Source organism: Alligator sinensis, unplaced genomic scaffold, assembly GCF_000455745.1.
Source record: "Alligator sinensis unplaced genomic scaffold, ASM45574v1 scaffold134_1, whole genome shotgun sequence".
NCBI lineage: Eukaryota > Metazoa > Chordata > Crocodylia > Alligatoridae > Alligator > Alligator sinensis.
In genome coordinates, this window is record NW_005841920.1 from 321,604 (window position 1) to 334,187 (window position 12,584).

Consider the following 12,584-nt stretch of genomic DNA (forward strand, 5'->3'; position numbering starts at 1 on the left):
CCCCCCCTGCCACAAGCAGCACAAGTGGCACTGGCTTGGGGATGTACCGTGCAGCTGGGGGCTCTGGCCACAGTGGGCCCTGAGCGTCCGATGGCTGCTGCTGTGGGGGTGAGTTGTGGGCCCTGTGGGGAGGGGCTGGGACCCCAAGGGTGGCAGGTGGCTAGGATGGCTGGGACCCTGCAGTGGGGGACTGGGACCTGGTGGGGGGGGTTGGGGCCCTGTGGGGGGAAGCTGTGGGCCCTGCAGAGGGGGTCCCCACACAGCTGGCCCAAGCCCACAGTCTCCTCACAATCCACCCACAACATGCACATCCCCAAGCCACCCCTAGATGTGGCTCACCTACATACCCAGCCTCAAACCCTAACCCCCCGCACAAGCCCCATACCCCCAAACCTCACTCCCACAAACCCTGCACCCACCCACAAACCCCTCCAACTCCCCCCGCTCCAAATTGCTTTATACCTGTAAATATATTAATAAAATATTGCCCAAATATATCAATAAAACATTGCCCTCTCTATAGTGGTGTTTCATTTTAATAGCAGAAGAACACTATTTGTGGTATTTTAATGAGAAAATTTGGGCTGCCCAGATGGCAGTGCAGGGGTACCACATCCGGGTCTGGCAGGGGCACAGCCTTGGGGCTACAGGTCCAAGTGGGGAGATGCTGTTGCAGGTGACAGTAGGTCATAGCCAGGCAGCAGCCCCCACTGCCAGACTGCTGCAGTGGGTAGAGGGTGCAGGAACCACTCCAAGTCAGGGCTCTTGCAGCAGTCCAGCTGGCACAGGGCGCTAGTGTCCCCATCTTTCAACTGGACAGGCCTCAGAAGCTCCTGAGGGCAAGCAGCCCTGAGCTCCTTGCCATGGCATATTTTTATACTGCTGGGGCCAGCACAGGTGGCTGCAGATCTGGGAGATCTGTTGGGGCAGGGTTACTTTGCCCCAACAGGCACAACTTGTCCCACACCAAAGTGCTTATCCGGACACATGTGCTGAGGCAAAAATCCCTGGCTCAAATTTCTGCCACGCCTATTTGAGCTACTGCAAGCGCACATGCCTGCATGTGTGGATGTGCCCTAAGTGTCTGTTTTCCCATCAGTACATATTCATAATTTTCTAGGAGTTTGGATTTGGGACACTTTGCTGTTGTTTCATTGTTTCACACACAGGTAAAAATTTCCAGCTCCAAGTTATCTCAGCAGCAGCAGCCCCTAACAGATCCTTCTAGTCAGACCAGACAAGAAGAATGAATGTGCAGTGATTGTACAATTACAGTAATAATTTGATTTGCTTAAATCTTAGCAAATGCCACTTAGCCTGCTCAAAAATTATTTGTAATTGTTTGTAAGTTTCTTTTACTGTTATTTCTCTCAGGCCAAGTAAAGGCATTGCCTCTTGTTGATTATTATAGTACTATGTTTCAGTTTTGGACTTAAGGAACATTAGGTTTAGTCTTAAAAAAAAAATGTAATTTTTTTCCCAGTGTCTCAGAATTCAAAAATAGCTGAAGGTATATTGTTTACACTCACCTTCCTCTTTCTTCAGCTTCTGCCTGCCCTTCCTGCTCTGTCAAGAAAACCATTTTCCAAATAATAAACTAAGCCTGGAAATTGCAACCAGGACGTGGAATGGATCAAGAGTTAGGAATTTAAAAGTATTAAAATGATTATTTATTTATATAACATTCAAATGCAGGGTGGGAACATTGCTGATAGACTGAAACCTCTGTGGGGTAGCAGATCTGGCCTAGATAGATAAATGTTTGGACAAGGGAAAAATAAAGTTATTTAACTGCTCTATTCTATTCCCATTCAGGCTTTACTTCATTGCCAGGTTTAAGTAGAATTCTACAGACTTCTTATCATCACTCAGCTATATTTTTCTAATACTTACTGATTTTCCTCAAATACTTGCATACTTAATCTTTATGTCTTTCGTATATTCACAATTTCTAGTTCTAATTTTCTCCCTTTCTTAATGATAGTATAGTTGTGAAAGCCACTGTGCTGAGAATAAGTCTAAAGATACTATGTGATATACATGAGAATAGAAAGAAAGACTAGAGAGTGGGAGTTAGCATGCCCTCACCCAGTGGCTTCAGATTCCTTAAAGTCTTATTTAAAAGTCTATGGTCCAAACGAAGCAAATAGCAAAAAATTGTAAAACAAAAAAACATAGGAATTAAGGAAAAAGGGAAGTGAGAAGGTTGGTATCATTGCTGAAGCAAAGTGATGGTTCTTGGAGTCATATTGTATGTACATTTCCATATGTCTAAATCGTTGAGTTTATTTTCAAACTGAGCTTAACTTTAGTATTACCGAAGCTTCTAATAACTGCATCTTTTGTTTTATAACTCATTATAAGTTCTTATAAGGATTTTTATTCCTAAATTACAAATGCATGCCCTCAACTTCAACCTTCATTTAACAGATGTTTTGTTAACAATGTTAAAAAAACAACCCCCACAAGGGAGTTATTTCTTTTCTGGGCTCATAGTCATAAGAAACCAGCACAGCTCTTTTAAATTATATTTATCTTTGTGGTACTCAGGCCTGTTTCACTCTGGAATTAAATTCATTAATAGCAATTTAGATAGATAGATAGATCACACATATATAGGGATGTGAAAGGTTAAATAATTAATCATTTAACTGATGAGTGCAGTTACAACTGATTAATTTACTGGTTATCCTTTAGCTCAGGGCAGGTGCGGTCTGGCAGGCAAGTGGGAAAGGGAAGCCATGTGGTGCCCCAGAAGAAATCAGAAGGCAGCAAGGCAGGTAGGAGGGAGGGAGGATCAGGAAGATGGGAAGGGATGGGGGTGGGACAAGGGGGACTAGTACCCATAGCCTAAGAGGAAAACAGTGAGCAGCCTAATGACTCATCAATTAAGTAATTAGCTGCTCTTCACAGATGCTTCCTCCCTCCCAGCACAGGGCTTGTGGGCTTTGTCTAGCTGGGGCTGCCTCCTCCCACTTTCCCCCCCAGTCAAAGGACTCAGGGAGTTAGGAGTGGCTCCTAGCAGCAGCTGCCTAGGAGCTGCTGTTATCAGTTAATTGTTTAACCAATATAATTAGAAGAGGTTAAACAAACATTTTTTAATTGATAGTTACATCCCAAATATAAAGGCAGAAATATATATGTGTGTGTATATAATACACACATACTCTGCAGATGTTTGTGCCTGTATTGATCTATATCGGCTAGATCTATATTAGTTAAAAGTGTCTGTTTTGGATTTGTGTCTCCAGATACAACCAGAGATGATCAAGTGATGGTAGATATGGCATGCTGGCATTCAGTGTGTTTGGTATGTAAATCACTTGGCAGGGACTGCCCCAGGGATCAAACCAATCCCAGGTCAAACCCTAGGGCAGTCTCTGCCAACCAGCTGCAGATTATGACTGCCCCAGAACTGAGTCCAGGGGCAGTCCTGATTTACCAATGATCAATTAATCACTGGCTGGCCCCAGGGACCACAGCAGGGCTCAAATGGACCTGTAGGTGCCTGGAGCCAGCCAACGATCAGCTGATTTTTGGCACTCAACCTGTCAGTACAGGGGGAGCCTGGGATCATTTGATGTGGTTCTGCCATGTGGTCCTATGACAAAAAAATTACACCTGAGCTATAAAATCCCTGAAGTATATGGAACCATTCTTTAAGTATGTCACAAGACCTGTCCTCATTTTTATTATGTACAGTGATAATACATTAAATGAAGAAATAGTTGATGATTATCACAGGAGATGGTGGAAGACCACATTAAACAGAGTTTATAGGAAGCAAAATGCTATATCTGTGCACAATTTTAAAGATCCCATTTCTTTGAATCTGTTAATAAATAAACTATTTTTGTTATACTTCAATAAACATCAAATGCTTTTTGTTTTAGGGTTTGCCATTACAAAGCAGCTATGACTTAGAGGCATTTTGCCCCATTTAAATTGTTCGTATTCAATTCAGAAATGAGCCAATTTTAAATAATAATTTTCTGAATAGGTCTAGGATATTTAACATCTCAAAGAGAAAGAATAACAGTTTTCCCCGATTCTTCTGAAAAATATGCTTGGTTTCAAGCCAGGAATATTTGCGCAGAATGACACTACTCAAGGAGTAAGGAGCTATTCAACGCAAATAAGGGCTTTTGGACAGCACCCATAGTTGTACACGCAATCTTAAATAAAAAATTATCTCCATGTTTTATATTTTAGTCTTCTCTAAAGAGCTATTAAAAAGCCTTTATTAGTAACTGCTCATTTTTCTTGGAACTAATCTAAAAGAAATCCACTTTAAATGGCTTTACTTCTATCCTCTGATGTTTTTAGGAGAAAAATTAACTAGTAAATGCAATATGTTCCATTAAAAAATGTAAACATACCTATTGAAAGTAAAATGTGTTATGTCTGAATTCCAAAAACTCAGTAAATAATGATACAGGAGTTCAGGATCAGGATAGATGCACATACTATAAAGAACTCAGAAAGCTGTTCTAAATAGAGCACTTAATTTTATTTTCTCATTTTGATGGCTTCCAAACTTCTGTCTCTGCTTATTTTTCTGGGTTATGAGTAAGAAGCATTCATACTGTATGTTGAACCATAAAGTAAATTATATGGAGTCTCTCCAGTTAAATTTAACTGTATGAACTGACCCTGCCGGATCATTCTCTGAACATCTGCCCTCCCTTTAAAAGTTATCCTTGCAACTAGACATCCTTCAGGACAGCAAGAAAATAAGATCCAATTCTGAGAGGTGCTGATTGTTCTCAGTGCCCATTGACATCAATGAGAGTTGTAAGATACCAACACCACATGATATCCAGCCCTCTGTTGCCTTCAAAGTGAAATTGCTTAGGTAGATCTACAAATCAGCCTATAAGGCTAGGGACAGACATTACACATAAACCAGTTTAAGTGATCAGAAACTGGTTTAAACCTGTAACAGAACAGATGTTCAGTGCACGTAAACCAGTTTGAAAATGGATGAAACCAGTTTGAGATAAACCTGGTCGTATGTAGTATCAGACTTAACTGATTTGGCTCAAACCAGTTTATGCAATGTCTGTCCCAGGCCCCTTGATGGTTTAAGTTAAATCAGAGTCCCCCAGCATCCCGGCATGCTCTCTGGGCTGGGCAGAGCTCTCTGCTCCACAGCAGGCTGGCCCCTCCCCTCTGCTCCCTGGCTGGAACTCCACACAGACTTGCAGGCACAGCAGGGTCTGCTGGCTTCCCTGTGCCCTGCCCCCTCCCCCTCCCCAGCCCCCCTTGCTGATTAAGCAAAGATCCCTTCCTCCTCTTGGCCATAACAGGGACTATAGCCAGCATGCGTACTGCTAGCTAATGCCGAGAGGTGTCTGTGTGTGTCTCTCTCTCCAATTTCACTGGGATAGGCAGACAGAACAGTGACCGCTTAGGGACTTTGGAGCTAATCAACAGGTCAGCCAGTAAGCTGTTTAAGAAGTTTGAAGTAATGTGGAGAGTGGTTATTGTTTTGCTAATTGGGTGATTAAGACTGTTATCGCCCACCCTCCTCCCCCACCTCTTCTGGCTTGCTCGCCTGTCAATTTGCTGCAGACAGTATGAGGAAGCAGGGAGGGAGATTGAAAAGCTCTGTATCATCAACTGTTGCATGCACTGCACACAACCCCCTTGCCTCAGAGTGCTAGCCCAGGGCTGGGGGCTGGCAACACTCCTGCCCCTTCAGCAGCCAGTGGGAAAAAGCCTGGGACCATGCAGGCACACATCCCTAATAAGAGAGTCCTGCCAGGGCCGGGCCATGCCCCCCTCAGCTCAGCTCCCTGCAGAATAAAAGGGAGAGCTGCTCTAATGACCCCCCGGCTTCTAGCCTGAGCCACTGCATGCATGTGCCTGAATTTCCTGTCCGGAGAGAATGTCTGTCCAGTTACAAACTGGTTCAGCCTAGCCAGGTTAGACTAACCAGAAAAGATTGAATCAATTCAGGCTCAGGCTCTTTGAATGTCTGTCCCTAGCCTAACAGGCTTGAACAAAGAACATTCTCAATTTCCTACTCTTGCTTTCTTCTCTAATTTGACCCAGTCACTCAACAAGCAGAAACTTCAGATTAGGTCTGAAAACCAGATTTCCTTCACAGGAATTCCAGTAGGTCAGTGCCTCTACTTCAACATGTGAGAACATTTATTGAAAAGCACCCTCCTAACAGATTCACAAATGTGCAGTATGTCTGGCAAGCAATGGAGAGAAGTACAAGCAGGGCCAAAGAGTGGCAAAATTTTAAAAACTTTAAAGAGCCCACTGCAGAAATCAGAAAAGTATTTCTTAAACTAAATGTGGTCTTTTATGTATGGAATTTAAGAGTATTCTTACATGTGCTGCAGAATGCAGTGCTGAGCACTTTAACTAGCGAGCCATGCTAATTAAAAGTGCCTACACCTCACATGTATCAGAATCCCTGCACTGAAAAGAATGGCAGTGGGATGCTTTGAACTAAAGCTCACTGAACGTGTTATATTTCAAAGCGTCCCACCACCATTTTTTCAGCACGGGGACACACAGGGATGCTGAATACATGTGACGCGGAAGACTGCTGAAGTGCATCAATTTCCATGCTCCAGCAGGCTTGATTAATCAAGTCTGCTCTGATGCACTGGATTTCCAAATATTCATTATTTGTATTTTTTTTGTATGCAGATATGACAACATATTATGACCCAATATTTCAAGGTGACTACTCATTTGGGGTGTCTTACTGTTTAGGCATCTTTAAAATATTTGATTTAAGAGGGTGAGTACCTAGGACTTCTGAAAATCAGGGCCTCCTAACATGGCTCAAGTAGGACACTTCACATTACTAGAATAGATTTGTACTTTTCCATCTATTGTTCTTTCCATAAAAGGAAGACTTAACATATGAGCATAGAATAATGAAGCTTGAAGAGGTTTTGTTCTTCCTTCATAAAAGGGCTTTTTAATTTCCTTAGAAAAGCAAATCTAACACAGGTGAAAAATCAGAGTTGACAGCCCTGAACACTTTTAAATACTCCATTTCATCTAGTGACAGATACAGCATTGATTACATGGATGCAATAATTTATACAGAGCAAGTTTACCTACATCTCACCACAATGTACCTGTACCCTGACCTGACAGAAACACATCTAGCGCTGACCAGATAATTCATGTGCCTTGCCCATGAAATTCCTGGCTTGTCTGCTAAGAGTTAAAGGAAGGGTGCTAGTTAGTACTACCAACAACAAATTATGATTTCTCTAATATGTCTATGAGGAACTGGACTCAAATCATGCACTCATTTCATATACTGTACACACTCACGTCACATCATACCAACATTACACTGTAAGAGTCTGTTTCTACTGATCTGTGCTGAATTTCAATTAATAAACTGGACATAGCCTAAAACAACTCTCAGTATGAATTACGTTATGCTGACCTTCTGCACACTTTAAGGATCCCCCTAGGATTTGCTCATTTATTTCTAGCCAGCCTTTAAAAGAACCAGCATGGTGTCATCAGTGAACTTAAAACAAAACCCCTCTATTTTCTTTAGGAAAAAATAAACTGTAACAGTCACCATAATTCCAAGCCGTAGGGAAATTCTAAAGGAATCTATGATTAGGCCTTCAGTAGAGGGGGTTAAGTTAGGGGTACTTTCTAAGAATTTTTCTTTTATTTTAACATTTTCTATGTCTTTATAATTTATCTGTTTTTGTTGTAAGTTACCCTGATCCTCTTTTGGGGAGAGTGACAAATACATTTAATAAATACATAAAAATAAAATTACACCTGATCCAAAGTGCCAGGTCATCTCCCACTCATGCTGGATTTATGCAAATATAATTCCATTGACATTAGTGGAGTCTTCTGATTTTTAACAGTCACATGAAATTAGAACTCCACTCCTCTGCCCAGGGGTGGGGAGGTGCTAGATTTCATAGACATTAGGGCTGGAAGGGACCTTGGGAGATCATCGAATCCAGCCCCCTGCCCCAAGGGCAGGAAGTCAGGGTCAAAGGATCCCAGCAAGATAAGCATCCAAACACTTCTTAAAGGGGTCCACAGTAGGTGCTTGCACCACCTCTAGAGGGAGCCTATTCCAGGCCTTGGGGGCTCGGACAGTAAAGAAGTGTTTTCTTATGTCCAGCCTAAAACGGTCTTGGAGGAGTTTGTGACTGTTGGTCCTTGTCATCCCATGGGACGCTCTGGTGAACAGGCGTTTCCCCAGATCCTGATGCACACCCTGATGTACTTAAAGGCTGCCACCAGGTCCCCCCTAAGCCTGTGCTTTTCCAGGCTGAAGAGTCCCATGGCTCTCAGCCTCTCATCCTAAGGCCTATTCTCTTGCCCTTTGATCATGTGCGTGGCTCTCCTCTGGAGTCTCTGAAACTTCTTGACATCCTTCTTGAATTGTGGAGCCCAGAATTGGATGCAGTACTCCAGCTGCTATATGGATACTTTCCCCTACGGAGGAGATTGAGTATGACAGACAAATATATCTACTTTCTATCTTCTTTCTCATTCAGTCCAGGGCAAAATATATGAAAGATTCAAATGGGAATCAGGAAAATAAAAGGGAGGTATCACATTTCCTAATTGTCTGACTTGACTGATCTTTATCTGTTTCAGCTTGCTGTCAGTTTAAAGATAGAACTCAAAAGTTAATTGTCAATCACCACACTCATTAGTGTAGTGTTTTGGCTTACCCATCACAAGCCAAATGAAAGGACCAGCCATGACAAAGTCTTGTTGCAAATCACCATTCACAGACTGAGTTGAGAAAACAGATTCATGAATTTGCCAGAACCTTAAGTGCTAGCTAGTTATATACTATTCAGCGGTATGTCTACACATGCTAATTACTTTGATTGTATGACATTTAAGATGGCTAGTATTTTTAGTACAGAAAAATGCAATAATTGTTTATATCATTCCATGCTTCTGCAATTTGCATTGGCAAAATTGCTAAATTACAAATATGTAGTTCAAGTATTAAGCCAGGCAGTATCACTGATACAGGTATAGATATATTACTAATTCTCTTTTAATTCTAGCAGTATATTAGACTGAGATTGCAGCATAGTACTCACCTACAAAAGTAAGCAGGATCACCAACAAAAGGATAAGAGCACAGATGCATGGAATCAATATTAGTAGCAAAAGTCGAAGAAACTTGGCCGAAGCCAGCTTCTGAGAGCAACCATCCCCCATGTTATCTTCATCCGTTCCCAAGACCTGAAGCACAGAAGAGCAAAATTTTATCATTTTGGTGTAATTCATTAACTCCATATGATATGTTTAAAGCCTAGCACTACCCAAGGCACCTAACAGCAGTAGCACAAAGTATATGCAATAAATGTATTTAGATCATAATTGAAAGACAATCCATAAATTTACACTAACCTGTCAACAAATATAAACAAGATACATCTGCCATACATTTGGCTCACCCTTTGGTATGTTAGACATTATAATTCTACCAGTATATCTAAACCTCTTTGCTGAAGTACATGAATGCCTAGGTCTAGCTAAATGCATTGAATTCTGAGACATAAAATACAGACCAAATTGTAAACAATTAGGGTGTAATGCTGCTTACCTTGCCCATGCATGTAGGGAGTAGTTCCTTTTGGAAACTTAACAGTTGCTAATTAGTGAACAGGCAAGTCAATCTTTCCAAATGTGTATTATCCAGGAATCTTTTAACCTATTATAAATCCTGTTAAACCCCTCAGTGCTTGTGTACCATGCTGTTTTCTCATCTTCAAAGCACTTTGAACTCCTACTATTTCTCACAGTACTCTCTAAAGCTGCTATTTTTATTTCCACTATAGAAATTGGAAAAATGAAGGAATAGAGGGTTTAAACCAATTTTCTGAACTCAATGGCACTATTCAAAGTATAAAGTTAAATATATACGAAAATTCTTTGTAGGATTGAAGCTTAAATATGTAGTTAGAATGTCTAACATATATAGGAATATAAAGCACCTTGTATACCAAAACAGAATTCAGGGCTATGCTCCAGTCTACTGGAAAAATACTGTAATTTTTAAACAGCAATACAACAAATTATGAACATATGTTTAAGAGGAAGATGGAACAGTTGTTCTGAAAAAGTTATTTTCCATTTTAAGTACATAATCCACATTCAAAAAGTATTTTAAATGTCTCAATTTGTATTTGCTTGCAAGATTCTAAGATAAGGAGTATACCTCCTTGGCTCGCACTTGCAGGGAATCAGTTAGAAAGGCCAAAGCAGCATTAGAACTCAGGCTGGCAACACAAATTAAGGGCAATAAAAAGTCCTTCTTCAGGTTTATAGGGAGCAAAAAGAAGGCGCAGGACCCATACAGGATATACAGATAGGAGGGACAAAGCAGAGCTCTTCAATCAGTTTTTTGCTTCTGTATTCTTGAACTCAGATCAACAAATCTCCCAAACGTATTACTGACAGAAACAGGAGAAACACCAGCCCACCAGCTGTCAGTGCCAACCTAGTAAAGAGACACTTGGAGGGGCTGGATGTGTTTAAATCAGAGGGACTGAATGAGCTCCATCCAAGGGTGCTGAAAGAATTAGCCAGTGTCATAGCAGAGCCACTGGCACATCTGTTTGAGCAGTCGTGGTGCTCAGGTGAAGTCCCAGAGGACTGGAAAAGGGCCAATGTGGTCCCTATTTTCAAGAAAGGGAGGAAGGAGGATCCAGGTAACTATAGGCTGGGTAGTCTCACCTCTATCCTTGGGAAAACCTTTGAAAAAAATATCACAGATCACTTTTGTAGGAGTCCAGTGGGTAATATAATGCTGAAGGGCTAGCTGGGTTCAGAGCAGGTCGATCCTGCCTGACTAACCTGGTTTCTTGCTATGACCAGGTCACTAAAAGCTTAGATGCAGGAATTGAGGTAGATGTCATCTACTTGGACTTTAAGAAGGTCTTTGACATGGTATCCCATCCTATTCTTATAAACAAATTGAACAGCTGTACCATAGATGACTAGGGGCGACATGTAGGGGGTGCACCCCCTGAGAGCACCGGTGCATCCCCTGACTGGCTACGCTTGCCACTTAGGTGATGGGCAGGGGGGGCAGGAGTGCTGGTGCCCCCCCTGCAACCACTGGCTGGGGAGTGGTGTGGCTGCAGTGATCAGACATCCCCCCACCCACCCCAGTCAGTGAGATCGGCTGCAGGGGGCCCCCGCAGTCACTGACTGGTTGCTGACTAAAGCAGCACCATTCGCTCATGATGACTACACAGTCACATGGGTGGCAAATTGGCAGAGAGTGGTGGTGGACAGGTTGGTATCAACCTCGAAAGATGTGGGCAGTGGGGTCCCCCAAGGCTCAGTCCTTGGTCCAGTGCTGTTCAATATCTTCATCGGTGACCTGGATGAGGGCATGGAAAACACTCTGTCCAAATTCGCAGATGACACCAAACTATGGGGCAAAGCAAACACACTGATGGAAAGAAACTGAATCCAAGCAGACCTGGACAGGTTACAGAAGTGGGCAGAGAACAATAGATTGCAGTTCAACAAGGACAAGTGAAGGGTGCTGCACCTAGGCAGAGGGAATCACAAGCATATCTATAGGCTGAGTGATGACCTTCTCAGCAGCACAGTGGCAGAAAGAGATCTGGGAGTCGTTATCAACTCTGAGATGGATATGAGTCATCAATGTGATGAAATAATTAGCAGAGCTAACCGCACTTTGTCATGTATTAGTAGGTGCATCATGAACAAGTCCAGGGGAGGTGATGCTCCCACTCTATGCAGCACTGGTGAGGCTGTAGCTAGAGTACTATGTCCAACTCTGGGCGCCACAATTCAAAAAGGATGTGGACAACCTTGAGAGGGTCCAGGGGAAGGCCACTCATATGGTTAGATGCCTGCAGTGAAGGCCTTATGAGGACAGGCTGGGGGACCTGGACCTTTTCAACCTCCACAAGAGATGGTTGAAGTGGGATCTTGTGGCAGTATACAAATTCACTGGGGTGGGGGCAGCAGAGAATAGGAGATGCTCTGTTTACCAGAGCACCCCTTGGAATAACCAGAAACAACAGCCACAATCAGATGGATAGTAGATTTAGGTTGGACATCAGGAAGAACTTCTTCATGGTTAGGGTCACCAAAATCTGGAATGGGCTTCCAAGGAAGGTGGTGCTCTCCCCTACCTTGGGGGTCTTCAAGAGGAGATTGGACAACCACCTGGCTGGGGTCACATGGCCCCAGCACTTTTTTGTGCCACTGGCAGGGGTCAGACTCGATGATCCTTTGAGGCCCCTAGCATCTGTGAATCTGTGAATCTATAAATAATACACATTTGATAAGGTCATAGGCAATGTTCCCCCTAAGGAGTAGTGGTCCGTGAGGGCGCCGCCTCAGTCCGTGAGCACGCCGCCTCGGTCCAGCATGGGACACTTATTGAAGGGGGCTGGGGGCTGGAGGCTGGGGCCTGGGGGCCAGTGGCTGGAGCCAAGAGGCTGGAGGCCGGAGGCTGGAGCTGGAGGCTGGAGCCAAGAGGTTGGGGGCTGGAGGCTGGGGCTAGGGGCCGAAGGCTGGAGCTGGAGGCTAGGGGTTGGGGCTGGAGCTGG

The 12,584-nt window shown here is 43.2% G+C and overlaps 1 protein-coding gene across 9 annotated transcripts in view; it reads right to left on the bottom strand.

Annotated features, from left to right (window-relative positions):
* CORIN (corin, serine peptidase) overlaps positions 1-12,584 on the bottom strand; it is a 352,509-nt gene that overhangs the window by 296,503 nt on the left and 43,422 nt on the right. For 8 of the 9 annotated variants that reach the window (XM_025198376.1, XM_025198378.1, XM_025198372.1 and 5 more), the window contains exon 2: positions 9,084-9,228. In XM_025198376.1, the coding sequence (XP_025054161.1) occupies positions 9,084-9,228 (145 nt within the window). Of the gene's footprint in view, positions 1-9,083; positions 9,229-9,592; positions 9,617-12,584 lie in introns of those variants that run through there. The other variant, XM_014517665.2, reaches the window with a different exon arrangement.